Here is a 22,699-nt window from a genome sequence, read left to right as displayed (position 1 = left end):
TTACTTATCTTCTCAAATTGCAAACCATCATATAATATCAATTAAAGGAATCAGTGGAGTTGAAACGCGCGTCGGGTGGTAGTTCCCCACTTTACACTTCTACTTTGGTCTGTATGCTATTCTTTATTCTTTATTTATGTCCATTTTGTGATTGTTGCTCTTTCAGGATAGGAGATGGATCATTTTATTGATATTATAAGTTGATTGGCAAAGTAAGAATAAGAGTAAAGATATGCGATAATATAGAGTTCCAGGTTCCCGTATTTCTCCCGATTTTTGGCTTACTTTTTTAACATGTCTGTTTTTATAAAGTATAATCAAGATGATGTTTTATGAAAGTTGGTGTGGTTGTTTATACCCCTGATATACATAGGTGAAGTATTTGCTGGTGTTGGAGGTACAGACTGATTGTTAAGTTCTGGAAGCAAATTCGGAGTCCAGTGACTAAAACAGTCTGGATGGTGGGAGATCATCACTGGAATGTATAGACTAATTACGGCGGCACTTCAGAGACTGTGCACGCGCGATCGCGTGCACACAGCTCTATGCCCTGGCTGTTGCGAACAGCCATGGGCACTGGGTAGAATGTCAGGGGCCAATCTTTTGGCCCCTGAACATGTGATCGCTGTGACAACCAATCACAGCGATCACATGCATTTCTACGTATAAAACAGTGTGCACACGATCGCGTGCACACAGCCCTGTGCCCACGCTGTTACCAACAGCTCTGGGCACTGGGCAGAGTATCAGGGACCAATCTGATGGTCCCTGAACATGTGGTCGCTGTGAAAACCTATCACAGCGACCACATTTGTTTTATTTTTACTTTTCTGGCAGTAAATCTCCTGCCTCTTTTCTTCTCCTCAAACATTGTTTCAGTTTGAGGAGAAGAAGAGACTCGAGAGAATTGCTGCCAGAAGATTACAGTTACAGTTACACAAAAAATACAGTTACACTCTAAAACATTCTCTGTATAGATAGATTTCTATCTATCTATACAATCTATCCATCTATCTTTTTTTCTATCTATCTACCTTTCTTTCTTTTATTCTATTAGAATAGGCAGGTAGGGAGTATATAATTATATATATATCCACATATATATAATATATATAGCAATAGCGGTTTATTTTTTTGTTAGCGGTAGTGTAGATCTATATACCAGTTAGTTTGTGTGTTTTACTAAAATTAAAAAAAAATTGGTTTAGTTAGTGTTAGTGACGTTATGGCGAGGAAGTTGTTTAGCGCCGAGGAGGCATACGCCATGCTGTGGTCTGAGTCGGAGACCGCATCAGAGATGGCGTCAGAGATGGAACCTGTTTTGGGCAGTGACGATGACAGTGTCACTTCAGGTTCATCTTCAGGGGACGTTGTCCCTGATGCAGTTGAAACTGCAGAACATGAAAGCGCAGGGCCAAGTAGCGCTGTAGCACGGGACAGCCTGGTCCCTCCAGTCCAGGCTCTTGTATGGGCACCTGCCCCATCTTTTGGGCCTAGAATCCACGGATTTACTGCCAATCTTGGCATAACCGTGGACAATACAAATTTTGTCCAAATGGATTACTTCCATTTATTTATAACGGACGACATCCTAAATCAGATTGTCCACGAAACAAATTTATATGCCACTCAATATATAAGGCAGAAACCTTCATCCACCCATGCCAGAGATTGGACGCCCACCAATTTGCAGGAATTAAAAATTTTTTTGGGGCTCACCCTAAATATGGGTATTGTCAAAAAGCCCTCCATTAGGTCTTACTGGTCAACAAGACCCGCCCAAGCCACCCCAGTATATTCTTCAGTAATTCCCAGGTCTCGTTATGAGACAATAATCAGGTTCCTCCACTTCAACGACAACGCACAGGCCCCCCCAAGTACCGATGCAAACCGGGATCGGTTGTTCAAAATAAGACCGCTAATAAATTCCCTGAATAATTTATTTCTGCAACTCTACACCCCTGAGCAGAATGTAAGTGTGGACGAATCCCTCCTCAACTTCCATGGCAGACTTAGCTTTCGCCAATATCTACCTTCCAAAACGGCAAGATATGGCGTTAAGCTTTATAAACTGTGCGAAAGCGGGTCAGGATATACCACCGCCTTCAGGATTTATGAAGGGCGGGACCGCTCAATAAATGTTCCTGGATGCCCCCCTGATCTTTCCACCAGCAGCAAAATTGTGTGGGAGATAATGCAGCCTCTGCTTCACAAGGGGTACCACCTGTACTGCGACAATTTTTATTCCAGTGTGCCCCTGTTTAGGCATTTGCCTGCTGCAAGGACTGGGGCATGTGGTACCATGCGCAAAAACCGAATTGGTTTTCCACAGCAATTAGTGGGGAAGCGCATGGTAAAGGGGGACTCCTGTGCTTATGCATCTGAGGAATTGCTGGTGGTCAAGTTCAGGGATCGCAAAGACATGTATGTGCTAAGCACGATTCATACCGCAGGAACAGTGGCAGTGAGGGAAAGAGGGGCAACATCGGACAAGCACAAACCAGTGAGCGTGTCCGAATATAACAAGTACATGGGGGGGGGGGGTGGATTTAAGCAACCAGGTTTTACAGCCCCTATTTAGTAAAGCGAAAAACAAAAAACCTGGTACAAAAAAGTGGCCATTTATTTGTTACAGGTGGCCATCCACAACTCATTTGTGCTCTACAAAAAAAACAGAGGCAGAGACAAATACCTGGATTTCCAGGAGAAAATGATTGAAGGCCTCATTTTTGATGTTCAGGACATCAGAGAATGCCCCCAGTCTGAGGATATCACGCGACTGACTGAAAGACACTTCATCAGTCAGATTCCCCCAACACCAACCAGAAGCAACCCCCAGAAAAAGTGCCGCGTCTGCAGAAAAGACGGGCACCGCAAAGATTCCCGATATTTCTGTCCCTCATGTCCCTCGCAACCAGGCCTGTGCATTGAGCCATGTTTTAAAAAATACCACACTGTTCTGCATTATTAGATTTTAGTTAATTTGTTGAAAATATATTTGTCCTACATTACTTTTTTATTTTTCCCCTGATTTTACTCCAAGGGTGAGGGAGGGAATGGGTGGGGGGTGGATGTCATGTTTGCATGTTTTCTAAAGTTCATCTGCTGGATAGCTCCATTTGCATAAACCTGCAATTTCTTATTTTAGAAAACCGCAAAAAATAAATTCCCATTATACCCCTAGATGAATATTTTGGGATTTCTGCTTCAAGAGCAGATATTTTGGAAGTGTTATAGAAACTCTGTTGAGTTTTGTAAAACCAGCTTTGAAAAAAAGCGATTTGTGAAATAAGCTTCTTCTATCGTCCGCCCTCCTACATCTCTATGTGATAAGGCCCACATATTTGGTATCCCCATGCACAGGAGAAGTGGCAGAATTTGAAAGGAGATTAATTTGGGCCGTGGTCTAAACTGTGTGTGAAATATAAACTGACGCATTTGCTAAAAAATTGCTAATTTTATTTTGATCCATCTTATTCAAGAAACTTTCAGAAGAAAACTGGACTGTCTAAAAATATGATAAACCCCTTGAAGGAAACCTTGTGGGGTCTACTTGTGTGAATGAAGTCATTCATGGGGTGTTTATAATGTTTCAGCAGCATTAGGCCCCCCAGGAAACAGTATGCGGCTATAAAGTCAAGTGCAGAATTCCTGGACCGAAAAGGCCAAAAAGCCTCCTTTTATGCCAAGCCCTGGCACATGCCCGCACAGTGAATAAGGCACACATATTTGGTATCCCCATGCACGGGAGAAGTGGAAGAATGTGAAAGGAGATTAATTTTGGCCGTGGTCTATACCGTGTGTGAAAAAAGCTAGTATAAACTGATGCATTTGCTAAAAAAGCGCTGATTTTATTTTGTTCCATCTTATTCAAGAAACTTTCAGAAGAAAACTGGACTTGCTAAAAATATGATAAACCCCTTGAAGGAAACCTTGTGGGGTCTACTTGTGTGAATGACGTCATTTATGGGGTGTTTCCAATGTTTCAGCAGCATTACGCCCCCCAGAAAACAGTATGCGGGTATAAAATCAAATGCAGAATTCCTGGACCGAAAAGGCCAAAAAGCCTCCTTTTATGCCAAGCCCTGGCACATGCCCGCACAGTGAATAAAGCACACATATTTGGTATCCCCATGCACGGGAGAAGTGGAAGAATGTGAAAGGAGATGAATTTTGTCCGTGGTCTATACCGTGTGTGAAAAATGTTAGCATAAACTGACGCATTTGCTAAAAAAAAAGCTAATTTTATTTTGTTCCATCTTATTCAAGAAACTTTCAGAAGAAAACTGGACTGTCTAAAAATATGATAAACCCCTTGAAGGAAACCTTGTGGGGTCTACTTGTGTGAATGAAGTCATTTATGGGGTGTTTCCAATGTTTCAGCAGCATTAGGCCCTCCAGAAAACAGTATGCGGCTATAAAACCAAATGCTAAATTCCTGGACCGAAAAGGCCAAAAAGCCTCCTTTTATGCCAAGCCCTGGCACATCCCCGCACAGTGAATAAGGCACACATATTTGGTATCCCCATGCACGGGAGAAGTAGAAGAACGTGAAAGGAGATGAATTTTGTCCGTGGTCTATACTGTGTGTGAAAAATGCTGGCATAAACTGACACAATTGCTAAAAAAGCGCTGATTTTCTTTTGTTCCATCTTATTCAAGAAACTTTCAGAAGAAAACTGGACTTTCTAAAAATATGATAAACCCCTTGAAGGAATCCTTGTGGGGTCTTACTTGTGTGAATGAAGTAATTTATGGGGTGTTTCTAATGTTTCAGCAGCATTACACCCCCCAGAAAACAGTATGCGGCTATAAAATCAAATGCAAAATTCCTGGACCGAAAAGGCCAAAAAGCCTCCTTTTATGCCAAGCCCTGGCACATGCCCGCACAGTGAATAAGGCACACATATTTGGTATCCCCATGCACGGGAGAAGTGGAAGAATGTGAAAGGAGATTAATTTTGTCCGTGGTCCATACTGTGTGTGAAAAATGCTAGCATAAACTGACGCAATTGCTAAATTCTTGCATTTTTTTCCAATTTTGCCCACTTTAGAGAAAAAAATAAAAATTATATATACTGACAAATGCCACTAAAACAAAGCCCTATCTGTCCTTTAAAAAGAGTGTAAAATTCAAAGATGAACTTTATTCACCTGCAGAGTTATAGTCATCTAAAGAAACGCATAGCAAAATTGTAAAATTTGCTCTGGTCATTTAGCTGTAAAACAGCCTAGTCCTTAACCGGTTAAACTAATACAGACCGAGACCTCCTAAATACAGACCCCAGATCAAACACCTTGAATACAGACCCCAGACCAGACCCACTAAACTAATACAGACCGCCTAAATACATTCCGCCTAAATACAGACACCAGACCTCCTAAATACAGACCCCAGACCAGACCACCTAAATGCAGACCCCCTAAACACAGACCCCTTAAACAGATCCATGATACCCTTATACTTACCTAGCAGCTCACCTCACCTTCTTCTCTCTTGCTGCTGTTGTAGGACCTGCGGTCATGTGACCAGCAGGTCTCTAATGAGTAATGAGAACTGCAGACATAAGGTCGTGTGACCTCTTGGGCCCCAGGTAGCCGCCCAAAAAGCCCAATGATGATCCGGCATTGGGTATAGTGATAAGGTATATTTACAGAGGGACATTTTCTGCCGGTTAAATGAGCACCAAACTAAAAATACAGCATGTCTATCGGCACTTATTTGCTCCATTCAAATTAAGCAATGATTGGAAATATAAGGACAAAGATAATTAATCATTCGTCCCCATACATTTTGCATCTCGTCGACAGCACATTCCCTGTTTACATAGCGAGATGTGCTGTCGACTAGTGACCATATTTCTGGCAGTAATAAAAAACTGATCAGCCGATGAATGAGCGCTTGTTCGTTTATTGGCTGATCGGTGTCCTGTTAACACAGGGCAAGAAAGAAAGGTTGGTCCGAATATTCGTTCACCCGATGATTGGCCCGTGTAATAGAGTCTTTGATGTTCTCCTTTTTATAGGCCTAGATCAGTACAATAGAGCTGTCAATAAATCCGCCACCCTCTAAAAATAATGAGATGATTCTGCTCATCTTGTCCTAGTCTCTACAGCCATGCAAGTGAGAACATAAAACGGAAGCATCAGCCTATTGTGTCTGTTTTATGGCCAGTGTAAAAACGAGACTAATTCAAGATTTATTTTTTGTATGAATATTCAAATAAAAACTTTTTTTAAAATAAATATTTAGTCAAATAAATCCTGTTTTAAATATGTAATATTTTGATGATACATGTTGCCATTGTGATATCTATTGATACACTAGAATATAAATGACAAAAGTCTTACCTTGGAACAGGAATATACTTTAGCTTCTTTGAATTAAGATCTGTAACTTCTAAGAAAGAAGACGCAATTGGAGGAAGTGTATCTACAATAAAAAAAGAAATAGTATAACAGTAATAGTGCAGATGAATGTAAAACCTTTTTACTTCATAAAAACAAAATGCAAACTATTTGCCCACAAAACGAAATCTTAAAGAAATCCATTTAAGTGGAAATAATAAATCTGATAATAAAGTCATAAAAAAGTAAAATAGGACGTTTGCATTACACCAGCTAAAAAGCCTAATAGTAGTGCAATGTATATAATTTCTGACATTCCTTCAGTCTTCTTGACGTACATTGATTTATTTATAGACTATTGCTACACTATAAATGCTCCTTCACATCAAAGAAAAATAAAAATTCCACATAGAACTTTTAATAGACTCAAAGGAAACAAATAACTTTAAATTCAATGTCATATAAATGATAGATTCAATGTACGCTATAAAGTAACAATAATACTGGCACAGACGAACATTCTCTAAGCACTGTTACCTAAAGAAAATAATAGGGGTCATCTATGGAAGTGACAATGTAATGAAATGGAACAAGTCAAAAAACAAAAGCCCAATGACACTATCCCAATTTATAAGAACACTTCTTTATGCTTCTGAGATTATAGATGTAAAAGGAGCAGGATTTTCATTGTCCAACTTTGCTCCAATATTTGTAAAATATTGCAAGTCACTGACACCTCTGAGCGGTCATATGGAATATATCTCCGTAAATATTACAGAGTAATTATCTACTGAAATTAAATTTGAGACTTATTGTCCATAAAACACAAGTTATATTCATAAATGTGTCAGTCAGCAAACCCTAAGGAGCAGCAAATTTAGAAACCAAACAGGTTACGACATTTCTCTGTAGCACTTTTAAATGGGCTATGGCATAAACACATTGTTAGAGAAAAGAGCATTTTCTAAAGGAAAAAAAAAATCTTCCCTCCATCGCCTTCTTTCCCCGCTGCTCCACTAGCCCCGCCCACCCCTAGTCCCGGTTCCTTTCATGACGAGCGTCACAGTACCAGCCCCTAGTGGCAGCGTGATTTGGCGAGGATATAAACACACAGGAGGAGGAGACTCCTCAGGGTTACGTGGGGCTGTGTTGGAGCTTTATCAAATTGGAAGAAACAAAAGGATTTTAGGGGGACACATGACAGTGTTCCAAATCTAAGAAAGGGGCCATTAGAAAGAAGAAGAATACTAGCAAGTTACATTATATACTATTACAAAATGAATGTAAGATGATTGAATGTCACAGAATAAGCTCTTCAATGTTTTCTATCACCGCATTCCAAAAGACATAATTTTTTATTTTTCCATCAACACAGCCGTATGAGCGCTTCTGCTGGATGAGTTATATTTTGCAATGACACCATTTCAGGGTACTTGTAATGTATTGAATTACTTTTATTAATTTTTTAGGGATGTTTGGCTCAGGAATTCCGCCATTGTTTTTTGGGGTTTATTTTTACTGCATTCACCGGGCAGTAAAAATGACATGTTAATGGAAAAAAAATGGAAGGTTACTGCTGACATCATCTGCTGACTGACTCCTGAGCCATACATTTACGCCGCTGTGTCGTAAGTACATCCAACTAGCGCTGTAAATCTGCGGTGGGGGAATGGATTTTATTATATAAGATACAATATGGTAAACCAAAACAGAAAAAAAATCTTCCGTTTTTTTTTTCTTGATATTTTACCAGAAATAAACTGGTTGCATATGGGGTATAAGGAATAATGTGACTGCAGCAAAAGCTGCTTCACAGTTAATAAATGAGTCACACAACCAGAAATATGCCTCCTACTTCTGACATTCTTCATGCACACTATGCAAAATGGATTTGTCACCTCACATTCACACTGTTCATGAATGCACTAAAATAAGAAACGCTAAATGACACTGGATTCTTGTTTCATTAGCCCAATTCAGACCATGTAAGAAATAAAAAGACAAATTACCTGCACTGTGGCGTACAAAACTACCAGCAACACAAACATTCTCAATGGGACTGACGGAGATAACCGAGCATTGTACTCTGCTATTTCCGTCAGTCCGATGGTCAATGAATGGAGCGATAGAGTGCATGCCTGACAATGGCTCAATTCAATTGGAGAACATGGGCCCCTCGTTCTCATGATTGCTGGGGGTCCTAATGGTCTGACCCGCAGCGATTATACATTTATCACCTATCCTGTGCCATCACCACAGACATGTAACTGAATATCTTTATTTGTGAGATTCAGTTCTGCCTGTCATGCCACAACTGCCCAGCACCTACCAGCTTTATAAGAGATCAGATGAAATGAACTTCTTCAGTGCGACAAGATTTTCTGATCTCTGATCAAGCTGCCAGACACTTGTCACATATTCATCTGAGATTATATCAGCCTGTCGATGCAAATTCAGACCAACTGAGTTGAGGAAAGGATAACCCCAGCCTGTCACTGTACTCTGGTCCATTTTCTTTAGCAAATCTCATATCTATCTATCTATCTATCTATCTATCTCATATCTAGATAATATCTATCTATCTCATATCTAGATAATATCTATCTATCTATCTATCTATCTCATATCTAGATAATATCTATCTCATATCTAGATAATATCTATCTCATATCTAGATAATATCTATCTCATATCTAGATAATATCTATCTATCTATCTCATATCTAGTTAATATCTATCTCATATCTAGATAATATCTATCTATCTATCTATCTCATATCTATCTAAACCATTAAAAGATATATCGATATTCTGCAACCTTGCTTTTAGTTCAGGGATTTTACAAAACAAGACTTTTTTTTTTCATTAATTAAATCTCTCCATGGCTGTTTTAGATTATTCACCCTAATACTTGTCTTGGGGTAGATCTAGAAGAGGAGGAACGTTGAATAACTTCAGAATGCAGACACATATCTATGGAAGGTTATATCAACACATCTGGGTACATTGCTATGATAAATAAAGCCCACTTAAATCACCCGCTAAAGTAAGTGATGGCATATGGGTGGCTGACTGCTGAACTCTACGATCCTTAGAATGAAGGGGCTGCAGCACTAGATAAATGCTGCGAGCCGGCTCCTCCACTGATTCTTCCTGCAGTGTATGGCCGTGGACCATGCTGCTGGATGCTCGTACCTATGTAGTAGATGCCAGAGCATCCTGCTCTGCTCCTGTCTTCAGTATGGGAGTAAGGACTATAGGATCATATTATATTCTGAAACACAAGCTCTCATACTGAAGACAGGAACCTAGGATGCAGAGGCAGCTCGCACTTTGTTCTTTTACCAATTTATTTCCAGTTGGATTACTAATTGTTGGATCATTAACTACTACCGATATGTGTTTGGCAGCCTTTAATGTCATGCTGGAACCTGCAACGTCAGTTTTTTAGATATGTGCTATATCATTAGCTGTACATAGACCGTGATATATGTCCATGCTAATGATATTAAACTTATCTAGCTTCCAGTTTAACTTCTTACAATATTATTTAACCTTACCGTCTATTTGTTTGCAGTGCAGACAAGTTTACCTAAGAAAAAAAATAAACTATTTGAAATAACGAAAAGCCTTACCCTTGGGATAGATTTCTTTTAAAGGCACATCCGCAGAAGACACAGCTCTGACCACTTGGTTAGCTGCTAATAAGTTTGCACAATTGGTTCTCTTCATGTTTGCAAATTTGGTTGGTTGGAAAAGCTGATCACTGGGGGAACTTGTTTGACTGCCCAGAGGATTTTTTCTCTTCCAGCTGTAGACTTCACTAGGAGACTACAATAAACACAGGTTTGTTTGTTTTTACTATTCCCAAATTGTAAAGCACTGCAATGAGGTAACAATCAGACATGTGAAGAAATTGTCACAATTGTTGCAGCAATAAGAATATAATACAGTGGGAATGGCTTTCATAAGACTTACATTTCACATAATATTTATAGAATGAGCGTGCAACACAATAAATATCTAACAAGAATGCTGGCTGTAGATGATGTGGATCTCAGAATAGACAGATTTATCCAATGAATGATGTGTACCACAGATACTCTAAAAACATCATGTATCTGGAACTTTCCTACTTTGCAAATTAGAATTATTTTTAATTTGTTTTTTATAAAACTATTTTAAAATGTCTACGACAAATTATTCCTGCAAAAATAATGGGAATATAGTTTTTTCGTTCACTGTATGCTAAAAAAACAAAATAGCACTATTTATTAGAATATATTTTAGGCACCATGTCAGGTTTGAAGAGCTCTTGCGGTGCAAAAATAGGGGAAACCCACATAAGCGACCTCATTTTGGAAACTATACCCCTTGAGGAAATTGTCTAGGGGTATAGTGAACATTTCGACCCCACAGGTTTTTTGCAGAAATTATTGGAATTAGGCCGTGAAAATGTAGGTTTAGCTAACTTTTTCTAATTTCCACAAGGACTAAAGGAGAAACAGCACCGCAAGATATGTAAAGCAATTTCTCCCGAGTAAAAAACCCCCCCACATGTGGTCATAAACGGCTGTTTGGAGACACAGCAGGGCTTAGAAGGGAAAGAGCGCCATTTGGCTTTTGGAGCTCAAATTTAGCAGGAATGGTTTGCGGAGGCCATGTTACATTTACAAAGCCCCTGAGGAACCAAAACAGTGAAAACGCTCAAAAAGTGACTCCATTTAGGAAACTATACCCCTTGAGGAATTCATCTAGGAGTGTAGTAAGCATTTTGACCCCACAGGTGTTTCACAGATTTTATTAGGATTAAGCAGTGAAAGTTAAAAAAAAGTCCTTTTTCTTCAATAAGACCTAGCTTTAGCTCCAAAATTTTTTATTTTCTCAACAAATAAAGGAAAAAAAGAACCACAAAATTTGCAAAGCAACTTCTTTAGAGTACGGAAATACCCCACGTGTGGTCATAAACTGCTGTTTGGGCACACGGCAAGGATCAGAAGAGAAGGAGCGCCATTTGGATTTTGGAGCACAGATTTTGCTGGATTGACTTCTTGGCACCATGTCGCTTTTGCAAAGCCCCATAGATACCAGTACAGTGGAAATTACCCAAAAGTGACTCCATTCATGAAACCACACCACGTGAAGAATTCAATCAGGGGTGTAGAGAGAATTTTGATCAAAACAGGTGTTTCATAGATGTTATCAGAATTGGGAAGTGAAAATAAAGAAAATCACTTTTCTTCAATAAGACGTAACTTTAGCTAAAAAAAAATAATTTTCTCAACAAATTAAGGAAAAACAGAACCCAAACATTCGTAAATCAATTTCTCCCGAGTACGTCAATACCCCATATGTGGTCATAAACTGCTGTTTGGACACACGACGGGGCTCAGAAGGGAATAAGGGCCATTTCGCTTTTGGAGTGCAGATTTTGCTGGATTGGTTTCTTAGCGCTATGTCGCATTTGCAAAGCCCCTGTGGGACCAAAACAGTGGAAACCCCCCAGAAGTGACCCCATTTTGGAAACTACAACCCTCAAGGTATTATGTTAACCCCACAGGTGTTTGCAGAAATTAGTGTGCACTTGATGTTGCAGACTAAAAATTTAGTTTTTTTTGCATAGATATGCCAATATGTGGTGCCCAGCTTGTGCCACCATAACAAGACAGCTCTCTAATTATTATCCTATGTTTCCCGGTTTTAGAAACACCCTACATGTGGCCCTAATCTTTTGCCCGGACATTCGACCACGCTCAGGAGAGAGAGAGAGTACCATGCGAAGTTGAGGCCTAATTTGGCAATTTACAAAGTATCGGTTCACAATTGCAGAGGCTCTGATGTGAAGTAATAAAAGAAACCACTGACAAGTGACCCCATTTTGGAAACTGCACCCCTCAAGGCATTTATTAAGCGGTGTAGTCAGCATTTTCACCCCACAGGTCTTTTCCATAAATGATTGCACTGCGGATGGTGCAAAGTAAAAATTTTAATTTTTCCCTAGATATGCCATTTAAGTGGCAAATATGTCATGCCCAGCTTGTGCCACTGGAGACACACAACACAAAAATTGTTAAAAGGGTTCTCTCGGGTATAGTGAGGCCATATATGTGGAAGTAAGCAGCTGTTTGGGCACACTGTAGAGCTCCGAAGGGAGGGAGCACCATTTGGCTTTTGGAGTGTGGATTTGCTTGATAGTGGTTTTGTTTAGAGTTTTATTGGTATTTCAGTTTATAATGTGGGGGCATATCAGGGGCATAGTCAGGTGGTCTAATAATGGGGTAAAACAATCCATAGATGTGTGTTAAGCTGTGAAGCAATCCTTTCTGCACAGGCTGGTGTCGCACTGATAAATGTCCTTCCTTATCCCCCTTTTGGTCCACCCTCCGCACCTTTGCAGCTTGGGGAATTTTGCTGGGAAATGTTGTCCTGGTATAATACGGGCACCCTCGCTTCCAGCAGATATGTTTGGGTCCCTGGTTCTGGTTCCCTAATTTTAGGGCCTTGATAAATCGCCTTTTGAAACAGAAGAAATGTTCCCCTCGGGCCTCGACAAATGCATAATTTTCTTTCCTGACTTATTGGAACCTTAACTAATTTTTTTTTCATAGACGTAGTGGCATGAGGGTTTTTTTTTATACAGCGTCCACTATGCATTATAAATTACATGTTAAGTTTACTCTGCGGGTCACTCCGATTCCAGCAATAACTAATTTATAGCACTTTTTTATGTTTTACAACTTTTTGCACAGTAAAATTACTTTTGTAAAAAGAATGTATTTTTTCTGTCGCCATGTTTGTCGCCATGTAAGAACCATAACTTTTTAGTCGACGGAGCTGTATCAGGGCTTGTTTTTTGCGAGACGAGCTATAGTTTTATCAGTAAAATTTTTGGATACATGTGACTTTTTGATAATTTATTATTCCAATTTTTGTAAGCCAAAGTGACCGAAAAAACCTAAATTCTGCCATTGTTTTTTATGTTTTTTTTACGCCGTTCACCACGTGGAATAAAGAACATAATATTTTTGTAGTTCAAGGCATTATGGTCGCGGCGATACCAATATGTATGGTGTATTTATTTTTTTCAATAATAAAGAATTTGATAAGGAAAAAAGGACGATTGTGTTTTATTACTTTAAACTTTTATTATATTTTGTAATTTTTTTTTTGCACTTTTTTTACACTTATCTTTAGTCCCACTAGGGGACATGAAGGTCCAACTGCCAGATTATTTTTCTAATACATTGCACTACCTATGTAGTGCAATGTATTAGATCTCTCAGTCATTCACTGACAGCAAGCAGATTAGGCTTCGCCTCTGGGCGGGGCCTAATCGGCTTCCGTAATGGCAGGGCAGGAGGTAATTGTTAGGCCTCCTGTTGCCATAGCAGTAGTCGGCAGACCTGCTATATCATGGCAGGGCTGCCGATCTGCTACTAACTACAAAGATGCAGCGATTGGAGTTAATGGTAGGGATCAGAGCTAGTTCCAGCCCCTACCGTTGCAGGTGGATGTCAGCTGTAACATGCAGCTGACATCCACCGCTGATGACACCGATTCATTTCCTGAGCCGGTGCCATCTTGCCGGCGGCTACGGAAGCATTTTCGGCCCGCCTCCGGTCGGGGCCTGAAAGTCTTCCGTACTAGGCATACCGGGAGGCTAGTGTTAGGCCTCCGGTTGCCTTTGCAGCCACTGGCGCTCCGGCAATTTCATTGCTGGGGTGCCGATGAGCTGCAAATACCTTAAATGCAGCGATCGCTTTTCACCGCTGCATTTAAGGGGTTAATAGAGGGGATGGGAGCAAACTTCAGTCCCCGCCATTACCCCAGGGTGTCCGCTGTAACGTGCAGCCGACACCAGGGGATGGTGGTACCGACTCAGCTGCTGAGCCGGTGTCCACCATTTGTCATATGGATACGGAACAATGCGGGAAGCACTGGCTTTCCATGACGTATCCATATGACAAATGTCGGGAAGGGGTTAAAATAACTTTTTATTGTCAACTGTGAAGCAATGAATAAGCAGCCTCTATAGTAAAGATACACTGATTCACTATCAAACTAGAGCCTCGCCATAAACAACAAAAAGAACACCTTAGTCTCATGGCAAGCGATATTAGATACATTTCTTCCTGTTATTTTCAATGTATGGGTTTACCAGACAACCCTAGATGTTTTAATATTTGAATACAGAATTAGGTTGAATTCACAGAAACTCGCATTTTCAGTGGTTTTTTGGTGCATCCTATTTTTCAAAAAGGGTCACTTGATACTTAATTAAGTCAATAATAAAATATAATAATGCCTACTTACTCCGCGCGCTTTGGTTGGTGGCGGTTTTGTAGCATTTTTTAGGTCAGTGGTGTTTTTTTTCTAAATCTAGGTATGCTGAGTTTTTTTCATAGGCTTCTCTATTGGACTTCAGAAACACCAGGAAAAATGCATTTACAAAACATAACGAAATAAAAACGACACCAAAATATATTTAAAAAAACGCCATAAAAAAGCGCATGGTATTTTTCACATGCGTTTTAAAGCACCACAAAACTGCATGTGTCCACATAAGATGATTTGTGGAAATTTGTGTGCACAATTTGCACCAATTGGTTGGTTAACACAATTCACTCTATTCTAAAAATTACCAAGTTTCTATACATCTATAAGTCCACGCCTGCATATGTGTTTCAACGTTATATTACCTTCGCCTGCTTGTCTAAAGGGCAACGGTATGGTATACATGGATATGTATTCATTGACTATATATCTACAGAAAAAAATGGGGCACCGGTGTTATTTTACTATAAAACTGAGTGAATGATGTAAAAACAATTTTTTTTTAATAAATAAGTAAAGTGAAGAACATGAAGTGTTCGAATGCAGAAAACACCGGCTGGAGACCACACCAATTCAAAAGTCGTAAATTTACAACTTGATTTTCATAGCCCTTACCATAAGGTCAGGAAACCCTACTACTATTGCGGCATAGCTATTATCATCAGAAAGGATCCTATTCGGAGAGGTGATTTTCTGGTCAATTGCCACACTCAGGTTCTCAGGAGGCAGTTGATCACTGGATATGACTTGTAGGGTGCTCGGCTCCAAACCTGGACAAGAAATAAAAATGGGTGAACTGGTATAGTCTAATACACTACATGTAGAAAAATCAGAGTACGGAACTGCCTTTTATTTTATCAGATAGGACACCCTTTAGACTAGTTTTTATACCTGACCCCGGTAAAATCTGGATACAGTATTTATTGCTACATTTACCCTTTTCCGCCTGCCCCACGTAAATTAACAGGCTAATGGTATGGTCCCTGTGCCATTAGCCTGAAAATGTACTGGCTGCCCTAATGGCACTGGGCACTCCTGAATCTAGTGCCATTGGCAAGATCAGGCTGTCACACTGACAGCCCAATCCCGTACTGTCACAGGAAAGTTAAATTATCAGTTCCCTGTCGTTAAAATAACAGGAACAAAGCGCTCATATTGAGCTTTGTGTTCCCAAATGCAGAATCGCTACTTTTGGATTAAGGCGGTTGCTAGGGAACCCGTGGCATCATTTATGATGTTACAGGGATTCCCTATGCATTGAGGGCTCGAGGGCATGCAGAGAAGACACGATCTGCCTCTTTCCTGCATGACTATGTATAAAGATCACTGGCAACAGGGTAAACAGAAGGAGAGCAGGGAACACATAGAACATCTGTTCAATGCTAACCTGAATTCACTGTATTAACCGATGTATATAATTGTGCTCCCACAATATAGGAAAATTAGTAAATTCACTGAAGTGACAATTGAGTAAAATATACCTTTTATTTTGTAACTCGCTAAAAACAAGGGGAACTCACCACTGTGAAAAAGCCCTATGCAAAAACCGACGGTCGGTTTGAATGAGGGATTTTTGCATAGGGGACAGTAGCATTGTAGTATACCCAGCATTAGGAGATTCCGGTGCGGTTATCACGGACTCTGGTGTGTTTTGGGGTCTAAACTATTGTTATGCCCATTTTAAATGCTGATTCCGGATGAATATCTACACAAACACCGAGCTATACCTATCGAAATTACTCAGTGTTTATTGTTTAATACGTTTTTAAATACACACGGTGGGGCTTTTTCACAGTGGTGAGTTACCCCTGTTTTTAGCGAGTTACAAAATAAAAGGTATATTTTACTCAATTGTCACTTCAGTGATTTCAATGCTAACCTGAGCATCATCAGAGTAAAATAAATAAATAAATAGTAAATAAATAAAATGAGAAAAAAAAATGAACATATTAAAAAAAGAAAAAAAAAAAAAAAAAAAGACCCCCCCCCCCAAAAAAAGTGTACACATCTCCGAGCCCACATGCACCAGTAATAGAAATCCTGCGTGACACAAATGCATTTTGCACGGGCATAAATAGGTTCATATTACGCAGAATGTACATTACCCTAAACATGCAATAATTAACCCCGGCCGCCAATTTTAGTATTTTCTACAACGGCCCGATCTGCATTTATGCCTTTATTAAAAATTCTGTAGTTGCATTATTCTTATCTATGTGCAAATGCTGCTAACTTTAAGGGGGGAAAATACATGGAGTTTTTGTTCTTGGCACTATAGTAACGTCATATGTCACACAATGTACACATATTTAGAATCGCTATGCACTGGAGAAATATTAATTTTTGTGGTAAATATTATCCATTGAATAAACTACCTTAAAACAGAATGTTATAAAAATTGTTGTTGTTTTTTTCTTTTTCTGACACATTTTTCCCTATGAAATTAAAGGATATCAGCTCCAATTTCAAATAATAAGAAATCCCTATGTGTTCTGCAAAACATAAAACAAAACTTGGGGGGGCTAGAAAAAAAAACAAATAAAAACACATTAGTGTTAGTATGCAACATTTTAAAAGGTGAAATTTTAATAGGGGCATCAAGGACAAAAACACCCCTGGCGATAAACAGGTTAAATACCTGTAGTAACTCCAAAACCAACACTTGCTGCTTCTTCTTCAAGTGCATGTAACTGGCAAACTCCAGTGTCCTCGGCTTCCATATGCAAGGGTGTAGTCAGAAGAAATTTCCTGCACATTTCAGAACACCAAAATCAGATATCTTATATGAAATCAAGTGGACTCAATCGTAAGTTCTAAAACGGAGAGCATTTCAAGTTTGTTGACAACTAGGTATTATGGGATTTGGGCAGCTAAACCTCATTAAAGTTATTTATTATTTGTTTCATTTTTGAAAGGTAATTTTGAATCCCTACAAATACTATATATTCGTGTTAAATTTGTCAATAGTAAACACTATAATCACTTGTTTGGTCTTTGTAATGATTTTATTAAAAACAAATTAAATATTACCTGATTTAAAAATAAAGAACTAAATAAAATAATAGTATGATCAATAAAACCTTCCCTGGTGAAGGGAATGGGTTGGAATTATCCTGCAACTCACAGGTCTTAGATGCTCTGCTTTTAAAAATACATCATATTTAGATTGCTTCAGACAGGAGGTAGAGGCATGGAAAAGCCAGACCAACTGCTGCCATCATTGGGATTGTTACTCAGGATTCTTTGTCACTAGGGCACTGTGGATCTAGGACACTGCGGCTAGCACTAGGAGAATTGTGGCTGGCAGTGTTGGGACTGGGGGAACAGCTGGACTCAACAAATCTGGCATGGTGCATTATATAAATTTTTTTATTCAAGAAGACCGGTTTAAAATCTATGAAGATTTTTAATAGCATGTCATAACAAAGTGATGTTCCATGGTGTGATATAAATATTGTGGGTTTACGATTTCTAGGTGTGTGTGTGTGTGTGTGTGTGTGTGTGTGTGTGTGTGTGTGTGTGTGTGTGTGTGTGTATATATATATATATATCTATATACATATCTATATAGATATATATACATATCTATATATATATATATATATATATATATACACACACACACACACATCTATACATATACAATGGAAAAGCAGCAGCACTCACAATGCAATTCCGAGATGGTCTCAGGTGCAAGCAGGTAATCCCGATCCAGGGGATGTAGATCAATATTGAAGAAAGTCCCACAGCACTCCGTGTTAGTGAAAAAAAATTGTGGTTTATTAAGCCAGCACAAGCTGCAACGTTTCCGTCCTGCTATAGGACCTTTATCAAGCATGCTTGAACACGGAGTGCTGTGGGACTTTCTTCAATATATATATATATATATATATATATGTATATATATAGATAGATATATATATATATAGAGAGAGAGAGAGAGATAAGGATATATATATATATATATATATATATATATATATATATATATATGTCTAAATCTTTAAAGATATATATATATATATATATATATATATATATACACAAATTTTTTCCCCAGAGCGTAAGTAAAACATACTGTTTATTGGACAGTTTCTATACTGGAGTAGGTGAGCATGTTTGGAATATGGTGTGCTATGTTTTAAGGAACTCAGTAGTCCCTAATTTAAATTAACAAAGTAAAGATTTTGAATGTCCTTTCTGCATTGCCAGAGTGAAGCCTCCCTATGCTCCAATGATAATATGCAATATATTTAGCAGCTATAGCATTTGTACATTTACTATTCAGTAGTTTGAGGAAAATATTTTTATTGTGTCAGCTTTGGACAATTGTATGCAAATTTACATTCTTTTTTTATTGGGAGGAAAAAGTTGCATGACCCATCATTTTTCATAACAAAAAGGTGGACAATTTTGTTTCCCATTTGAATTTTTTCTAGACTGACATCCAGTTGGTTCAGACAACAGACACTTACTTATTGGTCTTATTCTCAACTAGTAGCCACTTGTCTTCTGCCACTAAGAAAACAGACTTGAGATTGATTGGTAAGGAGATTGCATGTGTTGTGCCCTCCAAAACATCCAGGACATCGATGGAGTTACTGTAAAAAAAAAAATATGACATTATAATCCTGCTTGACTTATTGCCATTTCTAAATAATATTATACGTAAAGACTTTGTTATACACTGACCCGTTTTCTTTAAAGAACACCAGCCAATTCTTGTGTGAAAATTCTGTGCACATTTTGTAGGATTCCTAAAATCAATCAGACATTTTAAGAATAACTTAGAACTAGTCAATTTTCAGAAAGTGGGCTAATACTGTTAGATTGCGCATTCTTACCTGCGCCTCTTTACTTCCCCACCAGGATGATTTTTTTTGTGGTTCTGCATCTTGCTGTGAAAGCATGATACGACGAAGTTCTCCACTTCTGGTGTCCAGAAAAAGAATGACATTACTCTGTTCAGAAACATAAAATCATCTGTCAAATGAGATAATGAGAAGAAGCAAAGGTGCGGATCTATGTATTACATCATCATTGGTATAAAAATATTTTTTTTCTTAAAAACATAATGATATGCTTGAGAATGTTATATAGAAATATATTAGGGGACATTTACGATTACTGGCCCACTATACGAACGATGTGTCAGTCTCTCCCCTAGGGTAAGATGTGCCGCATTCATTAACAGGGCACATACCCAGTTGATGAATCTGTCTTGGGTGGCAATCAATGCCAGATTAGACTTGGCATTGTTTTCGGACACTCTTCTAGTTAGAAATCTTTAATAAATGAGCCACTCTCTGCGCATCCATGATGTCCCACTAACTTTACCCGACACATTTGCTACTATTTCCCATTCTAACAGGTAGTTGGCATTGGTTATCTCTTTCAGTATATGTTTTATTAAACCCAAAAACAAAAGCAAAGGAGAAATATTTTGAAACAGTGACTTAGTAGTTGGCACTCTTGCCTGACAGAACTCAGACCTGTAGCATCATGTGTGTGGAGCTACTATGTTCTCCCTGTGCTTGTGTGGGTACTTCACTTTTCTCATTATTATATAGATTCATTACACACAGAGTGATCTATTTCCAGCATTTTCTTCTTTTACTGTTGATGATTATGGTAATAGTTAATGAAAACCCAAAATTTTGTGTCTCAGAAAAATAGAATATTATATAAGCCCAATTTCAAAAACGATTTTTAATACCGAAATGTTGGCCTACTGATTTGTATGTCCAGTATATGCACTTAATACTTGGTTGGGGCTCCTTTTGCATGAATTACTGCATCAATACGGCGTGGCATGGAGGCGATCAGCCTGAGGTGTTATGGAAGCCCAGGTTGCTTTTATAGTGACCTTCAGCTCGTCTCCATTGTTGGGTCTGGTGTCTCATCTTCCTCTTGACAATACCCCATAGATTGTCTATGGGGTTTAGGACAGGCGAGTTTGCTGGCCAATCAAGCGCAGTGATACTGTGGTTAGTAAACCAGGTATTGGTACTTTTGGCAGGGTGGGCAGGTGCCAAGTCCTGCTGGAAAATGAAATCCACATCTCCATAAAGCTTGTCAGCAGAGGGAAGCATGAAGTGCTCGAAAACTTCCTGATAGACGGCTGCGCTGACTCTGAACTTGATATAACACAGTGGACCAACACCAGCAGATGACATGGCTCCCCAAACCATCACTAACCGTGGAAACTTCACACTGGACCGCAAGCAACTTGCATTGATGCCTCTCCAATCTTCTTCCAGACTCTGGGACATAGATTTCGACAATGAAATGCAAAATTTACTTTCATGTGAAAACAGGACTTTGGACCACTGAGCAACAGACTATTCCATTTTCTCCTTAGCCCAGGTAAGACGCTTCTGACGTTGTCTCTGGGTCATGAATGGCTTGACACAAGGAATGCGACAGTTGTAGCCCATGTCCTGGATACATCTGTGTGCGGTGGCTCTTGAAGCACTGACTCCAGCCGCAGTCCACTCCTTGTGAATCCCCCCCAGATTCTTGAATGGCCTTTTCTTGACAATCGTTTCAAGGCTGCGGTTATCCCTGTTGCTTGTGCACCTTTTTCTACCACACTTTGTCCTTCCTCTCAACTTTCCATTGATATGCTTGGATACAGCACTCCGTGAACAGCCAGCTTCTTTAGTAATGTCCTTTTGTGACTTACCCTCCTTGTGAAGGGTGTCAATGATTGTCTTCTGGACAATCGTCAAGTCAGCAGTCTTCCCCATGATTTTGAGTCTTCCCCATGACCCCTTGAAAAAGCCATCTACGCGAAACACGCGTTGGGGTCTCTCCATACCTGGGAGTCACTGTATCTGAGGAGCTACATGGGTTAGTAACAATATAGGTTTTACTATAATGAAATTATTTGTTATGATATTTATACTTTGAGAATCGTTGTGTCCTCACCTGAGGCTTAGATAGGCTGAGTTCATTGCCTAGTTTTTCCCAAATACAACTAGTGTGGGAGAAAATTATTATTAGCACCTACTATTTACGTCATCTTCCACTCTAATCATTATATGATTCACTGTAATTGTGGTATGATATATTATGGGATATGAACATGTGCACATTCTGCTCTATGCCTTATATTGTTATCTGATTTACCTAAGAGTAATTTACATAACCTCTCTTTGAGAGCTTCCTTTTCCTGTGTATACACTTACAACTATTGTGGCCCTATTTTTCCCCTTACATATTTGGAGATATACAGTTGTCCGATTTGTAGTCTGCATTTTAACCATGTATTTTGTATTGTCCAATAAAATATTTATTGTTCTATGCCTTTGGCAATTTATATCCTAATAGTATCTGACTCCTTTTTTTCTTTGTGCTTTATCTAAATGTAAGTTGGAGTTTCTATTCTGACATTGGGGAGATTTAAATCCGCACTTGCTGGTGACTCAGCCCTTATACTGTTTAGTCCCGTGAGACATATGTTTATATGATTTTGTAGCCTGCTGAACCAGATTGTTGGACCATTTAAAGGCTTAGTAAATCTTTGCAGGTGTTTTGTGTTGATTCGCTGATTAGAGTGTGACACCATGAGTCTACAATCTTCAACTTTTACTCAATATTCAAATTTTCAGAGATACTAAATTTTTGGTTTTTATTAACAGTTAGCCATAATCATCAACATTAAAAGAAAAAAATGCTAAAAATAGATCACTCTGTGTGTAATGAATCTATATAATATATGAGTTTCACTTTAATTGAATTAATGAAATAAATTAACTTTTGGATGATATTCTAATTCATTGAGAAGGACTAAAAAATAAATAAAATATATATATATATATATATGTGCGCATCAGAAAGGAGATTGGATTGTGAATCCCAATGGGCACAGTAACCAATGTATATGGATACATTCTGTGTACAGTGCCGTGGAATAGCCTGTGTTGTATAAATAACGGGTAATATATAAGTGCAGAAAGAGATTCAAATAGTTTGACAGTAGCAGTTATGTTAGGTACATGTTTCTATTGTTTAG

At 38.8% G+C, this 22,699-nt stretch overlaps 1 protein-coding gene across 3 annotated transcripts in view; it reads right to left on the bottom strand.

Moving 5' to 3' along the window:
• Positions 1 to 22,699, bottom strand: part of VWA8 (von Willebrand factor A domain containing 8) — a 458,876-nt gene that overhangs the window by 88,576 nt on the left and 347,601 nt on the right. For all 3 annotated transcript variants that reach the window (XM_075852289.1, XM_075852288.1, XM_075852287.1), the window contains exons 31-37: positions 19,527 to 19,643; positions 19,375 to 19,439; positions 19,158 to 19,283; positions 17,321 to 17,430; positions 15,298 to 15,452; positions 9,984 to 10,179; positions 6,352 to 6,433 (exon numbers count right to left, since the gene is read on the bottom strand). In XM_075852289.1, the coding sequence (XP_075708404.1) occupies positions 6,352 to 6,433; positions 9,984 to 10,179; positions 15,298 to 15,452; positions 17,321 to 17,430; positions 19,158 to 19,283; positions 19,375 to 19,439; positions 19,527 to 19,643 (851 nt within the window). The remainder of the gene's footprint in view (positions 1 to 6,351; positions 6,434 to 9,983; positions 10,180 to 15,297; positions 15,453 to 17,320; positions 17,431 to 19,157; positions 19,284 to 19,374; positions 19,440 to 19,526; positions 19,644 to 22,699) is intronic.

The sequence above is a fragment of the Rhinoderma darwinii genome, chromosome 2 (assembly GCF_050947455.1).
Source record: "Rhinoderma darwinii isolate aRhiDar2 chromosome 2, aRhiDar2.hap1, whole genome shotgun sequence".
NCBI classification, from domain to species: Eukaryota; Metazoa; Chordata; class Amphibia; order Anura; family Rhinodermatidae; genus Rhinoderma; species Rhinoderma darwinii.
This window is presented reverse-complemented; position numbering and strand designations above follow the sequence as displayed.